The 22,202-nt window shown below is 42.7% G+C and overlaps 1 protein-coding gene across 1 annotated transcript in view; it reads right to left on the reverse strand.

Annotated features, from left to right (window-relative positions):
- The window catches only part of creb5b (cAMP responsive element binding protein 5b), a 37,296-nt gene extending 17,027 nt beyond the window's left edge, over positions 1-20,269 (reverse strand). The window contains exons 1-5 of the mRNA XM_053432456.1: positions 20,112-20,269; positions 15,091-15,168; positions 14,670-14,763; positions 11,919-12,040; positions 10,384-10,541 (exon numbers count right to left, since the gene is read on the reverse strand). Of these exons, the coding sequence (XP_053288431.1) occupies positions 10,384-10,541; positions 11,919-12,040; positions 14,670-14,763; positions 15,091-15,168; positions 20,112-20,141 (482 nt within the window). The 5' untranslated portion in view covers positions 20,142-20,269. The remainder of the gene's footprint in view (positions 1-10,383; positions 10,542-11,918; positions 12,041-14,669; positions 14,764-15,090; positions 15,169-20,111) is intronic.
- Between the last annotated feature and the right edge of the window lie 1,933 nt (positions 20,270-22,202).

Here is a 22,202-nt window from a genome sequence, read left to right on the forward strand (position 1 = left end):
AAAGAAAAACGCTGTAAGTCCTTAAAAGTAATTTCACGCATTTATTCATTTCACATCTGTGCTAATTCGGAACAAATGTCTTCCAGACGTTTTTTTTTTTAGTTTCTGCTTGTTTCTGCGGCTACACAGTCTGGGCCTGTGACTGTGTGTTCATGCTGCAGTTGAAAGTTGAGGCAACTTGGGAGTTTCGGGATGCACTTTGAAACCGGCCCACAGTTCATGTAGCACAATGGGTGAATGATGATGATGATGGGGATGATGAATGAATAATATTTGTCATAACAACCACATGAGATGTGCATGACGAGAATCGCATTTGCATTTCAACAGCGGTGGAAGTCCTGTGGGTGAAATCTCCCACGGTGACCACAAAAGTGTGTGTGGACCAACAGGCCTATCCACACTCACGGCCACATCAATAAATCACACGCATGGATGAGGCCCGGGCCGAGCTCAAACTATAGACAGCAGTCCTGCCTCAGTCACTGGCTCAAGGCTGCAGCCGTCCAAACACCCAGACCACTCCATCTGCACATGGTGACATCATTTATACAACTGCCACTAAATCCCTGCTTGTAAGAACACTGGTTCCCAGCTGCAGGGCGCTGCTACACCCAAACATGCAAACAGCAACTAGTCAGTCCCTCAAACCAGCGCCTGGAAAACACCAGCGTTCATAACACGACTCCTTGAGAACCAGAATCAAGAATTATCAGTATCATCAGGATGAACGCTGCCACTCACCCGTCAATAAAGCCCCATTTCCCTGAGCGTTTAGAAATTAGCGCTAACAAGAATCATTTAGGTTCGCTGTGTTCGACGGGTTAATGCAATCAATTGACAGAACCACAGCCTGGTTTGCCGTGAGGGAGTGATGGCCAAATGGAGGAGGGGGGTGCATCAGAGCAAACGCTCCCCCACCTGAATAAATACCTGTATTTTTCCAGACCTAAATATGTGCATTTACGCTCCAGACATTTTAGATTGCTCCGCACACACAGGACCATTACCATCCCGACTGCGTGTCATTCCTGTCCAACATCCCAATTTATCACAATCACAGTCATTTAGCAGCACATATGACATCTGAGCAACACGGCGAATCCAAACATTTCCACATGGGAAAAGTCATGAAAGTACAATGAGGTATGCAGTGTAGCCGCGCACTACATCAACACAGCTTCCCTCTGCCGATACACTGCGCCGGCATTTAAGAGGATGAAATAACAGTCAGGAGGCGGTGGCAGGGACATGGTGTTGATTCTACAGATACAAACTGTTTTGCTGATTTAAAAAAAAAAGTCTGAACGCCAGAGGTTTTAAGCACGGTTGATGTGGCCGTTCGTTTAAAATCAAATGTAACATGTAACTGCTACTATGAAACATATCCTCTCATTTTGACATGAGCACATTCAAAGTATTTGGTGTTTAAAGGGATTTATATAAAAGTCAGATATTATAGAAAACAGGATTCCAAAGTCTTTTTGTTCTCATAACACGGTTGCTATGTAAATACAGTCAAAGTATCTTAACACTCATACACACAGCCTGTAAACTGTCTGAAAATGTGCCATAACGCCCTCCATCATTTAGTGATGTCACTACTTTGCAGTCAACTCCCTCAGCCACAGCCCACCTGCACCCACTGTTCAGCCTAGTTCTTCTTTTTTTTTACCTTATTAACAGCACAACACCAAGCCAAGTCATTATGTCGCTGAACTAGAGAGTTGCAAGACAGAAAAATGTTGAGGAAAAGATCTGTAACTCATATTTTGGTTTTCATGAAACCCAGAACTGTTATCAACTGCACCCCAGAAAAATTACCCAGGATTTAGTAGAAGTGGAAGGAACATACTGGTTCCATTGGGAAACCATTGGATGTCAGGAAGCCCATATACGCTGCACATCTGTAATATAGCGTAGAGCGGCTACAGCACATATTTTCTCCAGGAACAATTCGGTTTTGAATTCGATCGTCGGTCTGGCTTAGCCCAGACTGGCCATCGGCATTTGCATTCACTGGTGGGATTTACTAAGTTTTGAATTACCTGGTCATGCGTCACTCAGAAATCAGTCATACATGACCACAAGTGTGAAAGAGTAAATGTAAAACTATATGAAGATGGTTCTTGGTATTCAAAGCATAAATATAACTTTTCTTCTTACAAATATCAAAACTTAAAATAAAACACTGTTAAAGTAGAATATGGGACGATTAACATACTTTTTTGTAAAAACACAAGGTATTTAAACGTTACATACTTAACAATCTGGTCCTGTGCCGGAATCTACACATATTCAGTATAATAAATATCAGTATATCGTTACAATTATGGCAAATGGTCTGTATTGATATAGCACTTTTCTAGCCTCTAGTCTTTAGCTGATGTTGTAAGAAATGACATAAACTCGTGTTACAGAAATAAAAGACTACATGTGTCAAATGCTTTACTGATTTAGAAAAGAGAAATAAACTCTGAAAGTCAACATTAAATGATACTGACTTAGTTTTGGAAGTTTTTCTATATGACTGTCCACATCTTTGATGAGAAAGAGTAACTTGTGACAATGGCAGAGGTGACGACACAGCACCCACACGCTGGGTTCCTGCTTTCTGGAGAAGAAAGGCTCCTTTGAAGCAGGTTGTACTCAAGCGACCGTCTGTTAGCAGTGCTCACCTGTAGCAGAGCGGGGAGGCGACAAACTCTGTGTCTGTCAACACTACACACACACACACACACACACACACACACACGCACACACGCACACGCACACGCACGCACACACGCACGCACACGCACGCACGCACGCACGCACACACCTGCTTGTCCAGTGGGAGGAAAAACAACACTAATAACACTTCCTCTTGGGATTAACTCAGTTTTGTGCTGACTACGCTGATTAACAAAGACATTTCAGTGAAACTGAAGGCAAAGAGCAGAGCCAATATTTTGTGGGCCCTTAACTCTCTAGCAACAATTGTGATAAACAAATAACCGTTGCTGGTTCCAGCCTCTTAAATGTGAATATTTTCCTCCTGATAATTTTGAAATGACCTAATATTCTATGACGACTTAGAAAACAGTGTGTTTCAAACAACATGTCTGCCTATATTATGTTTTTCATGAGGAACGTTTGTATTATGTGGTCGTTTTGTTAAATTACTATATGGATCCCTGGATTTGATACATGAGAAACTCATTGATTGTTTTGCCCTTTCATTCTTCACCTCATTGGTTTAGCGATATATTGAGTATTCAGGTAAATAATCAATTCTGAAAATAAATGTCAGTGTAAGTATGAACATACTTTATGGAAATGCATTATTTATTTTCGCTAAACGTTTTTCTTAAAAAAACATGTTCATACTTTCGTGTTCTCTCCTGCTTTTACAGACATTATTCATGTGGACCAGGAGTCGATTAGTGGATTCATGTTCAGAGTGTTTGCATATGTGTGTGTGAATAACTACATGTGCCATGAGTGTGAATGTTCATGAGACTGTGCGTGAACATGTGTGTGTGTATGCCTGTAAGTGAATAATGACAGGCTGTGGCTCCACTGAGGGGATTGATAATAGCCCGGGCTGTGGGCCCCGGGGGAGAGCAGGTAGACACTCTGCAGTCCTGACCCTGCACTCTCACATTACTGAGTGCCTTGCACTCAGCCGCCCAGCTCTCTTCCACAATCCCCGCCCAAAAAACCACCACATGCACCACCCCCTCCACCCACCTTCACTCCACCATGACATCACTGCAGGACCTTCTTCCCACTGAGTCCCTTAATTTGCTTCTATTTTTTTTATCTCTTCTTCCATAGTTTATTTCTTTTACTTATCCTGCTATTTCCCCCTAGATGGAGCAGAACTGACAACCAGTCATTGTCCTGTTAATCCTCTATAACTCTCTTCGGGACCCCTCAGGGTGCCCACAACCTCAGCCCAAGACCCCTCTGGATTGGCTTGCTCTAGTCTACAATCCTTCAGTCTGCACACACACTAAGCTCCACTGTCCCGATCCCTACAGTCCCAACTCCAACTGAAGCACCAGGGACTTAAACACAAGGGGCTTGGCTGCTGTCCAAGAGGAGCAGGAGAGGGAGAGAGAGGTGCAGTCAGTCCACTGACTCATATCCTTCCCTTTCTGACTCCGCTCCAGCAATGATGTAATGCTCTTGGCTTTTCGCCCTCCCCCCACCCTGTGCCTGCCTACCCCCAGATTTTGTCCCTCCCTCCTCTCCTCCTCTCGCTTTTCCCTCTCCTTCCCTCCTCGACTCATCCAACATCGCTCGCTCCTTCGCTGGGTGAAGTCACTGCGAGCTCCGGGTAGACGCAGCAGCGAAAAAACTTTTGAACGTAACCAAAACAGCCCGAGGCCGAGTTCCAGACGCTCGGGAGACGGTGGTGCAGTCGCCATGGGAACAGAAGTAAACAGGGGGAGAAACAAGGGCCTCAAACAGCTTACAGCTGCCTGGCTCTCTGAGTAAACACTACACAGGACCTGCCCCTGATTTACTGCCTTTAATCACTGGTGGGAGGAGAGTGCCATGGGGTTTGGACTGAGGAAATAATACGAATCTGATCAAATAAATCAGCCCTAATGGGTTACGACACCGGCTGACTTTTATTAGCGGGCTAGAGGAGGGATTGATGCTGGGAGGGTGCAGCGCAGGGATGCATCTGGGATGGGGTGTCCTCACTTCAGGGAGCCTCAAGCCGAGTAAAGCCATGCCAGCGCACAGTCAAGGAATGGTGGCATATGATTCTCTGTGGCAAAATTAGCGTTAGTGATGCGGTATTTATGCACCAAATATGATATTGTTTTGATTCGTGAGATGGAGTTGGCTCAGGAGAGTAAAGATGGACCGTGTTTCATTTTCAGCAAAAGTAAAACAGCAAGTCAGTGGATTCCTATCACCGGTGAATCAAGAAAACACTTCGGCCACAACTGTGTCATCTTGCTACAAACTAACCTGGCATCTGTCAGCGGCACCTGTCGAAACATTTGGCATACACAGCCTCTTTCACTTTCAGCAATACTTCATCCTTCTGCCTCTGGATACACTTAATTGTGACTATTCATTGTTCCTCTCCGTCTAAACCTGAACTTGTCTTCCTCTCATCCCTCCACCTGATCCCCGTCTACCACCATGAGTCTCATCCCTCTGCCGCTCTCTCAGTTTTCCATCACTGCATTCCTTTCCTAATCCCAGAGCATTTATTTCCCACACCTTCATTGTTCTGATTCCTCCGTGTCCACGCTTCCATTCAAACATGATCTACCTTTTCCTATCCTTGCACGGACATGTCTTTTACCCTTCCCTCCGCCCCACATGCGACCATCCTGGAATAAAACCCTTGCCCTCCCCATCTTACTCCTCTCCCATCCACCCTTCTGATCTTTCATATCCTCTCCATCATCTACCTCCTATCGGCCTCTTCCTCTCCCCCATCCACCTCTGATCCCTTTCTTCCTCTTCTCTGTGCACCTCTGATCCCCCTTTTCCACACACTTCCCCACGCTGTGATCCCTGCACTCCCCAGAGCTGCGATGCATGTCCCTGTGTGTGAGTTGCTTGTGCTTGAGCCTGCATGTGTGGTGGCCCCGGGGCAGGGATGACACAGCCCCGCTGGAATGAGAGGGAACAGAGTCTGGGCGTTCCTCTACAAACGCACTATTAAACCCACTGCAGTACACAATGAGCTCATCTTAATTCAGGTCAGATGTACATCCTGCATTCTCTCTCTTTCTTTTTCTCTCCTTCCTTTCTTCTAATTGATCACACTGTATACCTTTGTCTTACCTTTGTGCATTTTTTCATATGTTTTCTCCACCTGCTCAGCTCCATGTCCATTGGCCCTACAATTATAACACGGTTGAGTAGTTTGTCTACATTGGCCTTTGGGGAAGGGTCAGGTCGAACCATTGGGGGGACCTCAGGCATTTTGTTGAGGTCGCGTGCTCATGCGCTCAGGGCGGACTTCCCTCCTTATCACCACTTTCTGAATGCAATCTAATCATAAACAATAATAAGGGAAATTTTGTTTAAGTTGTGAAGTTCAGGAGGTCAGTGTTTGTCCATGGAAGACCCATAACTTTGTGTATTTAGGTGTGGAGGCTCTCTCAGCTCTGGCGCTAGTGCAGCTGGCGTACACATCAACACAGTTGTTTATATCAAACACAAGAGAAAGGGTTATGTAATCTAATAAAAATGTGATGTGCAATGCATCCTGGGATCAATTTCCTCAAAACACATAAAAAAATACTACCAGGGTGGGATAAATCAATTGCATGGTGGTAGTAGCAGTAGTTCTGTTGTATGTAAACAGTTGAGAGAGCTACTGTATCTAGATGTACTGTGGCAGACCTTGCACAGATTGCATTTGCAAATGAAAATTACATTTCTTTTGTTTTTAATTAAATTTAGTTTTTCTTTTTTTTTTAGAAAGAACAAGGAATCATATCTGGCAATGAATATGGACTGATATGATGATTGTTATCTATATTGAGCGAAGATAAACATTATCAAGCTTTGTCAACCTGATTCTTTGAAACAGAAATCCAACATGTGGTCCTTTTTTGATCAATCATCTTATCACCAAAACGTCTTGTCAAAACACAGGAAGTTTACTGCAAATACTGCAAGAGGTTTGCATGCAGATCAATATCTATTTGTGAAACTTCCCTTAAAAAAAAAAAAGGACCACACGAGGATGGTAGCACGAGGTGTGAAAAAGATTGTGCGAATAAAGCAGCATGGGAAACTAAACCACAAATTCTGACTTCCTTTGCAGCTTTGCACATTGATGGGACAGACAAACAAAGATGCACACAATGCGTGTCCAGGGTAAGACATCACAAACAAGGTGAGAGACAAAAGCACTCACAGCATTAAAATACCAAATGAGAAATTGTTCATGTCGCATTTGCACAAGAGTAAAATGATAAAGACGTATATTTGGAAACAGATCTAGGTGGAGGAATATAAGAGAAATACTGCCTTGTTTAGATGATGACAAAAAAAACCCAGAACCGCATCAACACTCAGTTATTTAGAGCAGAGTTTTTCAAAGTGGGAGGTTGGCCTTTCGGAATGGAAGTGAAACAAATAAAGTAGTTAGTTAGTTATTAAAAGCAGATCACAAAGAGGAGCCTAAATGTGTGGTCCCGGACAGAACTCTTTTTGTATTTGGTGCAAGTCTGAAGATACATCAAACAGCAATATTTGGTTATCTTACTCGGTTGTTGAGTGTCAACGGGATGAAATAACATGATCAGGATCGCACCGAGAAATTGAGCCAAACCAAGCAAGTAAACTAAGGTGTGGTGAAGGGCCGCTCTTTTCCAAGGTTTCTCTGGGGGGAGGACCACACTCTCAGATTTAAAAACTCCCGATTTAGAGAAATGCATTTAGTTTTACACGGTTCTAACCATTCTTGGGAATTACTTATTATGAAGTGTTAAAGACAGTCTCTAAAAAGCACCGGTTTTTATGCACATAATTGAGAGCGGTATTGATATATTATAAATTGATGATCAGATGTTTTACCACATCTGTACCGGAATAAATCCTCACATAACCCAGCTGCAGCTAGGTCGACTGTGCTACGTAATGGAAACAATTGAAACAAATTCCCCTGTTGAGCCAGAATAGAAGAATGTGATTTTTTAATTCCTCGTGCCTACACCCATCTCACCCACACGTCTACACTCACGAGTAAAAAAAGGTTGAGGTTTCCACACAATGCTGTGTCTCACATGGCTGACTTGTAACGTCCAACGCATTTAACTCTGTGCCAGATGTTTATAAATGGAAAGCAGAGCACGTTCAAATCAGTTGTGCGACGCTTCCCTTTGTATGATAATGATAGCCGTGACATTAAGATCTGCTGGCTCTTTCTTACGCCTGGTTTTTAACACTGGTTTGTGTCAGAGCGACTCCCCGAAGACCTTGTTTAGGGACTTGGAGCAAAGGAAGAGGGAGAGAAAGAGAGAGAGAGAGAGAGAGAGAGAGCGAGAGCGAGAGGTCCTCAGGTTTCACAGCTGTAGGCCCCGCTCAACCCTAAAGTAAATGGACTTGAGGAAAGCCAATCCTAATTGATTCCAAGCCTCAAAGCTCTTTAGTAAACATTGTGGAGCAATGAAAATGACTTGTTATCCTAATTCATTGGATGCTCACACTGCACGTTCGGCAGAGCAGAGGAAAGAACGGAGGAAGCAGATGTGAGATTAGACTGATTTTGTTTGGTGACTTTTGTCTCATTCAGTGATATATTCACCACAGAGCTCCATAAAGTGTGTCAGGATTAAAAGCTTAATGAGCCCGCATTGATCACACACAGAAAACTCCCCATTCCTGACAAGGATTACCGTTTCCTAATGTTCTCTAAAGTGATTTTAATTACATATAAAACATAAGCATTTGCACAGTAAATGTATTGAGGAATAAAGTTTAGTTTTAAATGATTTTCTTCACAAAGAAAGGGGAAATTAGACTTTAAACATATTGGAGTCTATAGATGAAGTGGCTGAAAAAAACAAAAGGCTAGTTACAACAATCGTCACCATTGTTCGGACATTTAAGGCTCCTCAGTCTGGACAGAGCACAGCTAGCCTGTGAAGTGTCCGGCTTGTTGTGCATGTAGGAAGTTCCTGTGGAGAAACCCTGTGCACGGAGCCTTTGGTTGGGCCTAATGGCTTCCTGTGGAAGCATTGCTTCTCAGCGGAGGGGTTTCCTCAACTCATTTTCCTGCTGATGTGAACATTTCCAGATCAGTTTTCTCTCATGTGAATCTGCTCATCCCACTGGTGTGTTAGGATACCTCCGTCCTCGTAAACAAGTGACGTCCCTGCAATCTCAACACGTACTATTGCTGCTCAGGGACCGGCTCCAATAATGTGCAACAGATAAACTGCCGCTGGGACGGCTGTGCCATAAACTGTGGCTGAAAACCACCACCACCCTGAATACCAGCTCTGTTTTTTCCAAGTGATGTGTTTTACGTGTGCAGGCAGTAAAACCACCAGTCTCTCAACCATTCGGTGACGGATTTGTGACCATAACAACAGTGCGAAGTCTGTGCTTTAGCAAGGTGAGGAGTTTTTAATGACAGGTAAACTCAGGTGAAGCTGGGCCGGGGAAGTCTCTGTTACTGGCTGTGATTGCTGCTCCTCCAAGGGGATGAAATTCCACCCGTGTCCTCAACAAAGAGCCTGACGGGGTGTCAGTCAAGCTTAGTGATGGGTCTCACATCCAATATTCACCAGGTCCTCAAGCTGTAAATCTACACAGGACAACCTGGACACAGCACAGGCCTGGAACACTGAGCCTTCTCGATGTCTGACGAGCTTGCCACAGGTCTGGTTTACAGTAACAAAGCCCTGGCACAGGTTTGAAGGTGGTTGGGGTTAAGGGATAATGAGGTCAAGGGAGTGTCCTCATAAGGAAAAGACGTGTGTAAAAAAAACAACTATACATGTGGTGATGATTATGTTACTCATATGTTAGGTGCATATAAATGTGGTAATGATTATGTTACTTATACCTTAAACAACAGGTCAGAGATGGGAAGACGCTTGCCTCAAAGAGCTCATGAAGTTTATGAGAGTTTTTCAAATTAGTGCCTCACACTGAATACAGATATGGATCATCAGCACATTACCTCATCATGACTATGATTTAAAAAGCTTTGAACTCTTTTAAAATGAACTCTTCCTTGACCACTAAACACTGCCGCTAAATGACAAAGCAGCACCCAACACAGACGACCTTTAATACATTTTCTATCATACACCTGTATGCTCAGGTATGAGGAACAGAGCTCTCATGTTGTGGCCGTCATTCCCATACAGTGAAAAGGAATATTTTGGAGCATGAAATGCTAAACCGTCAAAATGACCTCATCGTGTCCTCTGGGACCCTCTTGGCATGCTGTTCGGTGGAACAATACTGAATGAACAGCAAAACATGAATCGCCAATCCCACACATACACACACACACACACGCACACACACACACACACACACACACTGCTGCAAATGTAACAAAATACTGACATTAGCTCAGAGACTACGGAGCTATGACAATCAGCCTGGACACAAAGGCGACCAGGCCGACCCTAAGGCTGTAGCTATAGCGGGGCCACTCTTGAGGTTACACTCCAATCACAGCACCTCTCAGGTGATTTTCAGTCTGTCAGCACTTCTTTACACTGCCTCTAACCCATGGTAGCAAAAAAGAAACTCACACAAATCACCTACATTGCATTAAAATGACAAAAACTCCATTCTTTCCACTCTCTCTGCCGCATGTCTTATTACATTTACTTTTTTGTAGCTGTTACTTATGATTAGCTGGATTTTCCAACTATGTAGCCCACTCACCCGATCTGTCTATTCGTCGATGGAGCCTGAGTGATGACGGAGCTGGACTGAGGGGAGGGCAGGGCCTGTTGGATCACTATGCTGTTGTCATGGTTGCCCATCCGCGAGTGGGACTGCTGGTGCTGGCCTTGGCCTCCCTGGCCGTGCAGTGAGATGTTCTGCAGAAAGTGGGGTAGGAGAGAAAGAAAGGAATGCATATATATATAGGGTTAGAAATCTGTCAAGAGCCTCAATTCTGTGCCAGAAAGTTTTATTTTTATCACAACCTGAGCATTAATAACGTTTGGCCTCGGGCTCTGTGAGCCCAGCTTGAATTGGTAATGAGGAACTATGAAAAAGTATCATCTACAGCTTTTTTTCTGAGCAGAGTTGAGGAAACAATGAAGACCAGGCCCGCTTGTTGTTATTTACCCAGCAGGACAGTTTCTTTGTTAACCCTCTGGTACACATAAAGGCCCAACGCTAAAATCCAAAGTAACAATGTATCTTCACACTCAACTCACATATCTTCATATATAACAGCATTAGCCACTGCCAATAATCATAAAATGAGGATAGAGAATGTTGCAATTTTTTTGGAATACGATACGATACAAATAAATCACTCAGTCTTCTACCTACACTGGAATGTCTGTACATGAATATGTGGCTGTTTTATATTTACATTGGCTGATTGTTGTTTTCCTGAGGTTTCAGTGCTTTCGTTCCTTATCTCCGTCTATTGTGCTTTGCACTCCCAGAGTCTTGCTCTGACTCGCCTCCTGCTGACTTAGCAGAGCCTCCCATCATAAACCACACAGGCTGGAGAGGCTAGACATGGCATGACCTGAGCACAGATGAGCTCCAGAGCCAAACCACCCAAACGACAGCTTAGCTTCAGCGTGCACTGCACATCTTCCCAGACATTAGATAAGCAGTCTGTCTTGTGGTGATTTGACAAGCACCCTAGTTTCAGGTACTGAAGCCTCAGGTCATATCGCCAGTGCATAAATGATCACGTCTTTTGTTATATGTCGAAGGTCTGCGACTACGAGCACATGCGAGAGTGTCTGCTCGGGTCTTTTATTACTGCTACAATGGGTCTGTCTGAGCGTCTGGGAGGAAACAGGACTCCCTGAGAGATGGCTGAAGAGCTGTTTGAAGTTACAGTTGGAGAAGCTGATCTCTTTTTCTTTACCTGTGGTGGGTGGAAAAATCTCCACCTGCTTCCCGTGCCTGTCACCGTCAGCAAGACTGATAAAGAGTGTAGCCTCTGCAGCACAACAAGGGCTGGATGTGCAGACATATAGAAGTTGTCTACCAATCTGTGGTTATCAGCCTTAAACTTGCAAGCAGTGTGGTTACATGAGGTCAAGGTTTTCTGAATCTATTAAAAGCATGTGTGTCAGATCATAAGTTGTGGGCTGTTGTTGAGTGATGATAGCGCCAGATAACAGTTCACACCTGAATGACCTAAGCCCTGTGGGTGGCTGTTGCTTTGGCTTCACATAGATGGTTTGTTTTTAGCTTGCATTTAAAGGGCAACTCTCGTGTACCTGTTTGCTGTCCTCTTCTTCCTGGGCCTTGCAGAACTCCTGCTCGATGGAGCAGTCCAGTTCACTGAACAATCCCACCTCCTCACAGTTCTTCAAGAAACGCGTCGGTGTCGGCGTCTGGTCTGGAAGTCAAGGAAAAGGTTTTTTTTTTATTTTAGCTTCCAAATTAACAACCTTCTAATAGTTGTTAATTTGTAAGGATGTAAATACACCATCAATGTGAACGGCAACAGATTACAGCTCGAGGAATACAGACACTGTTTAAACTGTGAACAGTGTTAAACATAATAAATGCTCCAACATTATAAATGTTATAATTTGAGTTTAAAGCAAATTTTTTATTTAGTTAACAACCGATGGCTCACCACAATTGACAGACACCGTATATACAATGACAAAAAAACTATAATCAAACAAACATTACTGTAAATATAGAAAAAATTATAACGATTCATACATATAATACAAATGGTTAAAAGATGTACGTATATAATTTGAAGGTCTCATATTGTAAAGAGTGAGATTTTGTCTTTTTGATTGTAAAGCAGGTCTCTGTGCTACACAAATTCTGTGAAAGCATCAAAACCCTTATTAATTGTAATTTGTGATGTCACAACCAAACAGTCACCAGCCTTCACCGTGCCCTTGGCAAAGTTCAAAACAGAATCACAATCGCAACTCGCTAGGATTTGGTTTTTATTGTTGGATTAGTTTTATTTTGCACTAAAAAATTATTATGGTTGCACGTGTACGAACTGAAAGTTAAGGGATGAAATCCATTGCCTTGAGTCAGAAATCCATAAAAAGGATAAGCTGCTTGACAGCTTTGTCAGTGTGGCTGCTGCTCAGACAAAGCATACTGTGTTCCACTCTTGCGGTCCGAGCTGATGATCACCAAACCGCTTGATGTCCCTGGTGGGCTTTGATGCACACTGGCACTCTACCTGTCTGCCTGGCAGGTGTAGCAGCTGAGAAGAGTGGCCAGGCTTCCTCCAAAAGCTGGGACAGCAGTCTACACCAATCCAGCATTGGACCTGGATGCAGCTACACTGTGGGCATTCACCCAAACCGCCACCAGATACACCAAACCGAGGTCCAGTGTTTAGCTCCATAACAAAACTATCCACAGCATTAAGACTAAATTTGACACGGCCTTTCGACTGACTGACCGTCATTTGCATTTACTAGGGAAAAGAGACCGGAAATCTCCTGTTCTTTCAAGAAGTCTAGAGAAAAGCACTTGATGAAAAAAGTACACTCAAGTTATTTTGTGGCACCTAAAACGACAATTACACTTTCTTATGGAGCAAGAAAAATTAAAAAAGTGTAACCTACGGGATGATTAATATCACCAGATATAGCAATGTGTTTGAGTTTGAGTACACATTTTTCACTGTTTAGATTAACCCTGTATTAATTTGCTAAATCCCCAAATCGATTATAAAATTAAGTACCCTTTCTTCCATTTTCCCTGATGCTTATATTTGTAATGCTTTTTATTTTCTCGCCTCCATGATTCTGCACCATACTAAAATGTCTGTTTTGTTCATGCAAACCCCAATTACATGAACAAACACTTTATAAAATGAAGAGAGATCCACATTCATACTTAAGTTCAAGCTGTTGTTCCATATTTGCTGCGATTCTAAGAAAACATCACTTCAGCACTGTTAGGGAGAGAGAGATACTAAAGTTGACAGCCCCCTTTTTAGCTGATAAAGTACAGATCCCACCTCCTGAGTGGGGGTCTCATTTGTTGAACTCAGTCAAGCCGCGGTATTCAGCTTGACATTGTGGGGGTGCTCACAGATCAGGTTTCAGACAGTCGAAGGTGATTTTAGGATCAGGCTTGTTTCAAAGGCTAAAAGCATACTTCATGGTCTGTTTATCCATTCTGGCTAGACTGGGGATTGACTCAAACTTTCATCAGGACCTGTGTTTCCAAAATACATTTTTACTACAAACCCTTTTGTCCCCCTCCTTTTTAGAAGCTCATAACATAACCCAAGTTCTGTCAATAAAGAAATATCCTATGCATCAATGAAAAAGTGTGATTTTCTGTGACCAGGTTAGGATATGTTGTAAGTTACATTAACTATTTTTATCCTGATTTCAAGGTCTCAGTGAGAAAATGATCTGAAGCTGTAACAAAGAGCAACAAGGTCGACTGGCCTAGAAAATCCGATCCATCTGTCCGCTGAGTGTAAATAATAAAGAAGACGCGATCTTGATGGTTTGGCTGAAGCAGCAAAGCAGAGCCGTCTATTGCAGCAGGGGACGTTTCCAAGAACGCAGATCTATACTTATGGATTGGCCTTGGGTGAACACTTGTATAGGCAGAACACAATCTATGAATTTAACCAGATGCATGTCACCGGGGGTTGTAATAAAGCAGTTGTAAACAGCCTCCCGTTCGTACCACAGTTAGTTGAAGACTAATGATACCTCCGGTGTAAATCACACACAGGACAAGAATTTAACTTGACATGCTTCCGTCATAAGTCAGCTTGTCTTCATCCTGCTGTGCGTAAGTGGTACACACTGAATAGAGCCGCGCTGCGAGGTAGCATGTGTCATATAATTTACATTACTGTAAACAACTGGTATAGACACGCCATAAAGTGTTTCTGATGACAGATGAGTGTGTCTGCCCATGAGTCACCAGGGCACACACCTGCAAAGGAACTACAAGTTCCCCACGTGAGCCCTGCTGAGGCAGTGTGTGTCTGCACGGATGTGTCTGTAACTCACCTGATAACATGTTGTCGTTCTTTATGGAGGGGAACTTAAGGGTCATCTCATGTTTGTGTCGGTGTATCATCAAATGGTCCTCCGTGGGGAATCGCTGTAGAGTTTAAAAAAAGTGTAAGAATTACATGAATGAAGACAAATAAAACAACCGGGAAAGCATTTATAAATCTGTCAAAAGATTCCCTACATGTTCCCATTTTATTCTTCATTTAAAGACTGTATTGTTATGATGATGATCAGTCTCGGTGGTGACTTTGCAGAACATTTTTGTCTATAGATATTTTTGCATCTGCAGCGTTATTTACAGTTTGAGTTTCACTTAGTTCCATGCTCCTATGTCCCTCCCGTATGCATGAGGCAGTGACCTGCTCCTCGGGCCTCCTCTTCATGTTACACACACACACGCACTGGACACACTCACCTGAGAACAGCCAGGAGCATTGCACATGAATGGCCTTTCCTGGTCCGAGTTCATCACTCTGGCCGACTTCTCATAAAACTATGAGAAAAAAAGAAAAAAGAAGATAGACTTACTTACACACCCATAACATTGACATTGCACCTGAATCTATTTTTGGCTAATAAATATAGTATTGTCACTATACAAAGTAAAATGAAACCAGGGCAAAGGTTATATACACACACACACACACAGACACAAACACGCTCTCACATTGTCTGCATGACAACAATATCTGCCAAGTAGTGATACGAACAAATATACATTTTCTCTTTCACTAATATACCGATATATGCATGCTCTAAGACTAAATTAACTTTAAATGGAAAGTACTTAAATCTCATTAATGTTTCTAAAAGGTCACACTATAAAGTCTTTATAAATTTTGGTTGTACAACTTTTAGGTGAACATTTAAAAACCTATATTAAGTTTGTGTACACATAATGAGAACAAGAAAGGGAAGTGAAGGCAAAGCAGCATTGCATGAGGCATATAAAGACGCTCTGTTCATTTGCTTGTTCAATTTTAATTTAAAAAAGACGTGTTAGTTTTTAATCTTACAAATAGGAAGCAGAAAATATTTGTATATATATTTTTAGCAGCAACTATTACCTAAATGAGTGTTTTACAGTAAATACAAGTACACTATAGCTATAGCCATGCATCATGTCCAATAGGCATTGGCTTCAGTTAGCGTGTTTGATGCTTTAAGTCAAAGGTAAAAGAGGACAAACTTTTCCAGAATAGCGGCCCTGCCTGTAGTCTGCTTAAAAAAATATAACACCAAACCACTGGCACATAAAATGTAAAGGCCTACAAATGATGTAAATATTATCCTGTCCCTCCCTTAACTTACAAATCACACACAACACAAACAAAACACAACCTGCATTCATTTTATAAATACATTAAAAACAGCTTGACTATGTTTATGGAAAAGACTACAGAAATAACAGGTGCATTTTAACAGCTTCTCGAAATCATCATGTTATTTAAAAACGTACATTGAATTTAATGCAAACGAGACGTCTTTACTCACATTTTTATTCTTTATCTATCATGTTAAAAACAAGCTTTTAGTCAGCAAAAGTAAAATATATTTATAAATTAGTAGAAGTTAACTTGTGGCCCTTCCACCGCAACAAGTGTATCTGTAGACGCACCAGTGCACTTGACTGCACTATGTCTGTAAAGAGTGTCAAAGCAGAAAAAGTTGGCAACGAACCTCCAGTCTGATTCTTAACTTATTTAGTATTTAAGCAGTGATTTCCTGACCTATATTATTATTTTAATAACTGTACGCTGCATTTAATTTAAGTAGTTCTCCTCAGAGATGTTTGTGTTAAGACAACATTAAATACAGATGTGCTCAGCTTACTTCATTAAATGAGAAAAGGGTTTTTATTAAAAAATAATTATACTCAGCAAAGCAAGATGGAGAAAAGAAAATAAGTATTATTTGAGTATTTCTTGGACTCAAGCCCATGGCCTTAGAGAATCTCTTATTCGAAGGTCAATCATCGTCCAGTGTGAAGCAGCGTGAACTGACAGAACTGACCGACGCTGACTAAACAACCTGGGAGCAGTCACCACAGGCACAGTGCTGCATGTTCAACACCTTCTGACAGATGTTTTATTTAACAGTTCCCCACAACTTAGGCACAACTCAGCTTCGAGCCACAACTGTGACCGTGGCAAAGCAGCAAAATTAACATGCAGATCTTTTTTTACAGGACATGCAAACAAGGAATGAATGTTTGAACTCTTTACAGGACTCCATCTACACCACAGGCCTGAAGAGCATGTGACTGAAGTACAGATATGGACACTTCATTTGTGCATCAATAACGGAGAGAGGCCTGATTTGAATAGTGTCAGGTGGATAAAAACACAGTCTCCCTCTATTCTGACACCACTAAAGTAAAGTTGGATAAAATACTGAGAGGTAAAATGTAAATAATATATATTTTTCTTTCTAAAGGGTCTGTTAACAGTTTGTTCATCATGGGTCCCTGCGATGAGTGGAACATCTCAAGCGTTTGCAACACAGATGCTGCCGTGAGATCTATAATAACAAACAGAAAACAAAAAACTTTATGACCCCTTCTACCTGCCGCCGCTATCACTTCACAAGAACGGCAACGCATCTGACATCCAAGTGGGTGCCGCATGTCACGTGTTGAGCATGAATACCTTCATACACTATGTACATGTGTGTCTGTTTCCTCAAGCACAGTCAAAACACTCAAATATTGTGTTATGCTAAGCAGTGCTGTTTTCCTAACAAGCTGTACTTCATGACCGGGCCTGCAGAACAGGGTCTGGACAGGGTCCCTCTGTCAGAGAGCAATGAGCCCTGCTCTCTCTTTCTGTCACCAGTTCCCTCGCTCTCTTCTGCTGGGCCCCCTGGAAACTCACCTGGTTCCCTTTGACACAACAAACACGACTAACACTGCCGATCCTAACCTTCAACCCAAAACTATAAACTCCAGGATGATGGCGAGTATTAGAGCCTGTGTAAAGACAAGCTGCCGATTATTTTCGACTTCCATCAACATTCTAGGCCCCACTTTTATCTCAAATGAAGTTTCATTGAACTTCCAGCTGTTTCTACAATACTTTCTGCCACATTTGTTTTCAGTCTTTCTTCCCGAAGACATGTGCAACAATAAATCACCTCATTTTAATCAGAAACATCTAATCCTTTTCATTCGGGGCTTTCACTTTGGAGCCCTAATGAAGGCCCTGATTCATAATTTGAGAAAGAGAGTATCCATGACTTTCAAAACAGATGCAGAAATCCAGCTTTCACCTTCTTCCTCTCCCTGTTTCTAAACTGGGACGTGATCGTTTCATCACATTTAGCAGGAAATTCAAACCACATGACACATAAAACTTCTCACCATTAATTCTGTGAATGCCTCCTGTGAATTATCCAATCGCTCTCTCACTTCAAATTATCAATGCTCAAAGTCCTTTGCTTGGAAGGGGCGCTTGGCTCTCATTTGATATAGATGTTTTAGTTTAGCAGAGGAAATTTGGTTACAGTTTATATTAACCATATCCTGATGTGAGCGAGGGGAAAGGATTAGGGTCCGGCGTTCGATTTCAAGAGGAGCCGGGCTGGAATTCTCCAGGTAGGAAGGCATATTCGAATTTAAACAATATGGTGAGGGAAAGGACGGATTGGGGTGCGATGGCATATTGGGTTAAAGCAAGCACAAACATGCGCGGCACTTCAAATTTCATCCCCCCCCCCATAGCCCGGGCCTTTGACAGCATAAGTTCAAGGTAGGATCACGTTGATCCCTGAGGCGGGGGAGCATGGCCCCGCTTTGACAATGTTTGCCCTGAACTTCTGCTCTTGAACTGAGTGCGTGACAAAACCCCTGTTGTGATGTAAACCTCAATAACTAATTACTCCTCTCCCTCACAAGATGTAAGCTCATAACAAGAGCAGGTGAAAAGTGTCTCCTGCTGCCAAAACGTTGATTGGACTGTGCGATGGCTGCAACGACTCACGTCATCTGATCCCCCCCGACTACATTAGCACAATTGTTACCAGAGGAATGTTTCACCTTGAGCACATGCAACAAGCATCAACAAATAAACTCGTCGTAGGTCACATTTCATTGCTGCGACGAGGCGCTGCATGAGACTGCAATCAGACTTAACATTGAGAAAAATATGGGAAGAATTACTGCTGCAGCAAGGTTAGTAAACAACAAGTCATCCACTGAGATTAATGTGGAGTCAATGACTTTACAGACGTTGCTATTCTTATTCCTTGTTCTGACGTCGGGCAACGAGATATGAATAATAATGCTTTGGTAGAATATTAATATAGAATCTTTTATTATTCTTTTAGTTTAATTAGCTCTGAGCTTATTTAAAGTTGTTAACTCTTCTCAGTCTTAAGCAGATGTTGGTATTGTAAAGCTTCTTGCAACAAAAATGTGAAAAAGTAGAATTAAACCCATATTTTAATTGAAAATCCGACTATAATCTACTGCAGTATATTAAAAGGTCCTGTTTTTAAAAGTATTTACAAAATGAATGGTCCATAGTCTGTGTTTAATTATGACCATTACTAATATCACCATCAAAGTTAAATGCCTTATCAGATGTTATTAACGACAGCCGTTTGAAAGGGTGACAATAAAACTGGGGGAAACAAGTGGTTATTGATAGGCTCGTCACATTAAACACAATGACAGCGGGGAGTAATCATATGATTAAAACATCTTTCTTGTTTCCGAGCCGCGGAGCCTCGTCAGCACAAAGTATAACCCTCCACATCTCGGTGCTTAATCAAATATCGACTGGCCTGCAGAATGACGTAATGTTAGTCCCGGTGCTGTTCGAGGGGAAAGAGGGGAAACATAAATTTCATCGCAACAGGAGCATCAACCATTTGTTTGCTTCTGCGGGGAATTGGAGAAAAAACAAACCAACGGAGTTTTATCATTTTGTCCGCACCGCAGCGCGCACAGCGTCCGGGACAAACGCCGGCTCTGCGTATCCCGAGATGGGACAGACGCGACAGGGCTGCAGGGGTCCAGCTCTTGGAGCCTCAACAGGAGACGTGCACGACACAGCCTGGTGCGATGTGCACGAAAGCCCCGTCCTGCGTGTGCAAGCGTCCCAGTGTGCGGTTTGAGAGGGATTCCTGCAGACAGACCGAGCACTTGACTCCGCGTTCAACTTCACCGACAGTCAACAGAGCAGACCGCAGGCCGACGCTTGGACACCGGACTGAGATGACACTGCGCCCCCACAAAACTACCACCGCACTTAAACCTCATGTAGCTGCAGCCACAAACAAGTGAGGGAAAACAAAAACACTACATCTTTGAAGAGGACTCGCTGGAGCCAACAACTAAACAAGCTGTTGCACGAGAAGAAGAAAAAAAAAAGAAAAGGAGGAGGCAAAGAACTAAGAAGTAAGAAGGAGCGCTTCTTTAAACAAAACACAACAAACCTGCAGAGGCGCATGCATGGTCCTCTGCATGATCGGCTGCCGGCGATGGTTTCAACTCACCAAACAAGTGTAGAAAATATGAAGCAGCCTCGGAGGAGAAACCACGTTGGACTGAGAAAAGATTACAATACGATCTATTTAGAGAAGCATAACGTCACCCCGGGGTGACGTCACGTGGGATTCCTGAACTTCTAAATCATTGCGGTCCGCTGTGGAGGCGGCGCGAGCAGGGGCGGAGTTTGCACATGCACACACACACACACTTATACCCGGAGAGAGGCATGGATTGGGCGGACACATGCTGCTCCAGGACCCGGAGAGGGAGTGGTGCAAACATCCATCTCCAACACTGACCAATTAGACATGTAAATAAGAGCAGTGACAGCCTGTGGCCTCCTGCATGCTTTGGCTGCATGGCCATTCTGAGTTGTCCCATATAGTGACAAGAGACACGATTCAACAACTCACCTCATCTCTGAGCACGACAGGACTTCATACACCAACTTCAAGAAGCATAGTATATTGTAGTCTTGCTGCTTTTAATAATAAAGTTACACTGTTCTTATTTTATTTATTTATTTATTACAATAAATCAAGCATTCACTCTGAACCAAACAAAAAACATACCTTTAACATTGTTTTAGGTTCTTTTCACATTAGGAATAGAATGCATGTCACTAACTTGAATGGCACTTTCCCGCCAAGGCCCACTTATATCGATATGCACCAAATTGCAGTTCCCCAAAATGGGGGGGAAAAAAATTAATCAAGATCGCATTATTTCTGGTGACATAATGAAAATCCCCATGGAAACACTTTAACATTGAGAAACTCTGTCTCACAAAGCTAAAGACAGAGTGAGAGAAAAAAAAATACTGAATCAACACGCTGATCTGGACCTGCACCAAAATGTAATGGGTTCTTCCCTGACCCAGACCACATCCTTAGACCAAGTTTAGTGGAAATTCCATTTAATGTTTTTTGTGTAATCTTGCAAATCAACAAAAAATGTTATTAGCTTAATTAGAAGCAGAGTTAAAAGTGCAATATTTGCTGGAAGAAGATAACTAATCCTTCCAGATGCACTTACATTTTTTCATCTCAGAAGCGAGTTTTATATCAAATGAAGCCATGATGACAATGAACCTGTGGTCACAGGAAGGGGTGTTGCAACAGATTCAGGGAGGCCGGCAGTTTCCTGGGACCCCTGAGCTGAAATGGGGCCCCAAAGAACGACTGATTACGTTAGTCAACAGCAATTACAATTTTATGAGAACCACCTTAAATACCAATTATAGGATATGTACAGGAAACCGCAGTGACACCATGGTTAGGTTTGGTTTGATGTAGGGTCCCCCTAGGTCCTTTTACCTGGGGCCTCCAAAGTCCCTGGAAATGCTCCTGTCCACAGGTGGTGGACGGTTGTCTATCATGTACTGACAGTCATTGCGAAAAAAGCTGCTGGGCCCCTGATAACCCCCATTCCCCAAACAACCTCTGTGTATAGTGTTTTTAAGACGAATGAATACCAGGCCTCGGATTTGTTGTGTGGTATAAACGATCTTGTAGAAAAAGGCCTTATAGTTGGATTTAGACACAGAAACAATTGTTCAGACTACACTTGAGTCCTTGAGCTTTCAGGACACTCTCAGGAGTTCTGCAGTTTTCTGCTTCGCTCTAGGCCTTGGTGACAGCTTTTTAAATCATCAAACCTATGCATTCAAATCAGACTCCACTGTCAGAAACTGAGCAGTTCATCTCGGATAATCATTCATATGTATTTCTACAAAAATCGTATTTCAAACATTTGGCCTTAACCTGGTAGAGACAGTTTCACTTGAATGAAAGGGACATGCCGAATACGTAGTTGTTCCACTCTGCCTTGTCTGAAATGAAATGCTATTAGCTACAGCCACAGCACATTTGAAGAGATTTAAAGCGCTTTGCCGTACAAAGCATTTATGTTGGAGCTCTGTGTGACCTGCTGGTGCCAACTGGCTGTGATTTCTTGGGCCACAGACACAGCCATCCCCAGCTCCAGGGATTAATGACTCCTCACACATTAAGAAATGTTTACCACTCGCCAGCGAC

Source organism: Pleuronectes platessa, chromosome 10, assembly GCF_947347685.1.
Source record: "Pleuronectes platessa chromosome 10, fPlePla1.1, whole genome shotgun sequence".
NCBI lineage: Eukaryota > Metazoa > Chordata > Actinopteri > Pleuronectiformes > Pleuronectidae > Pleuronectes > Pleuronectes platessa.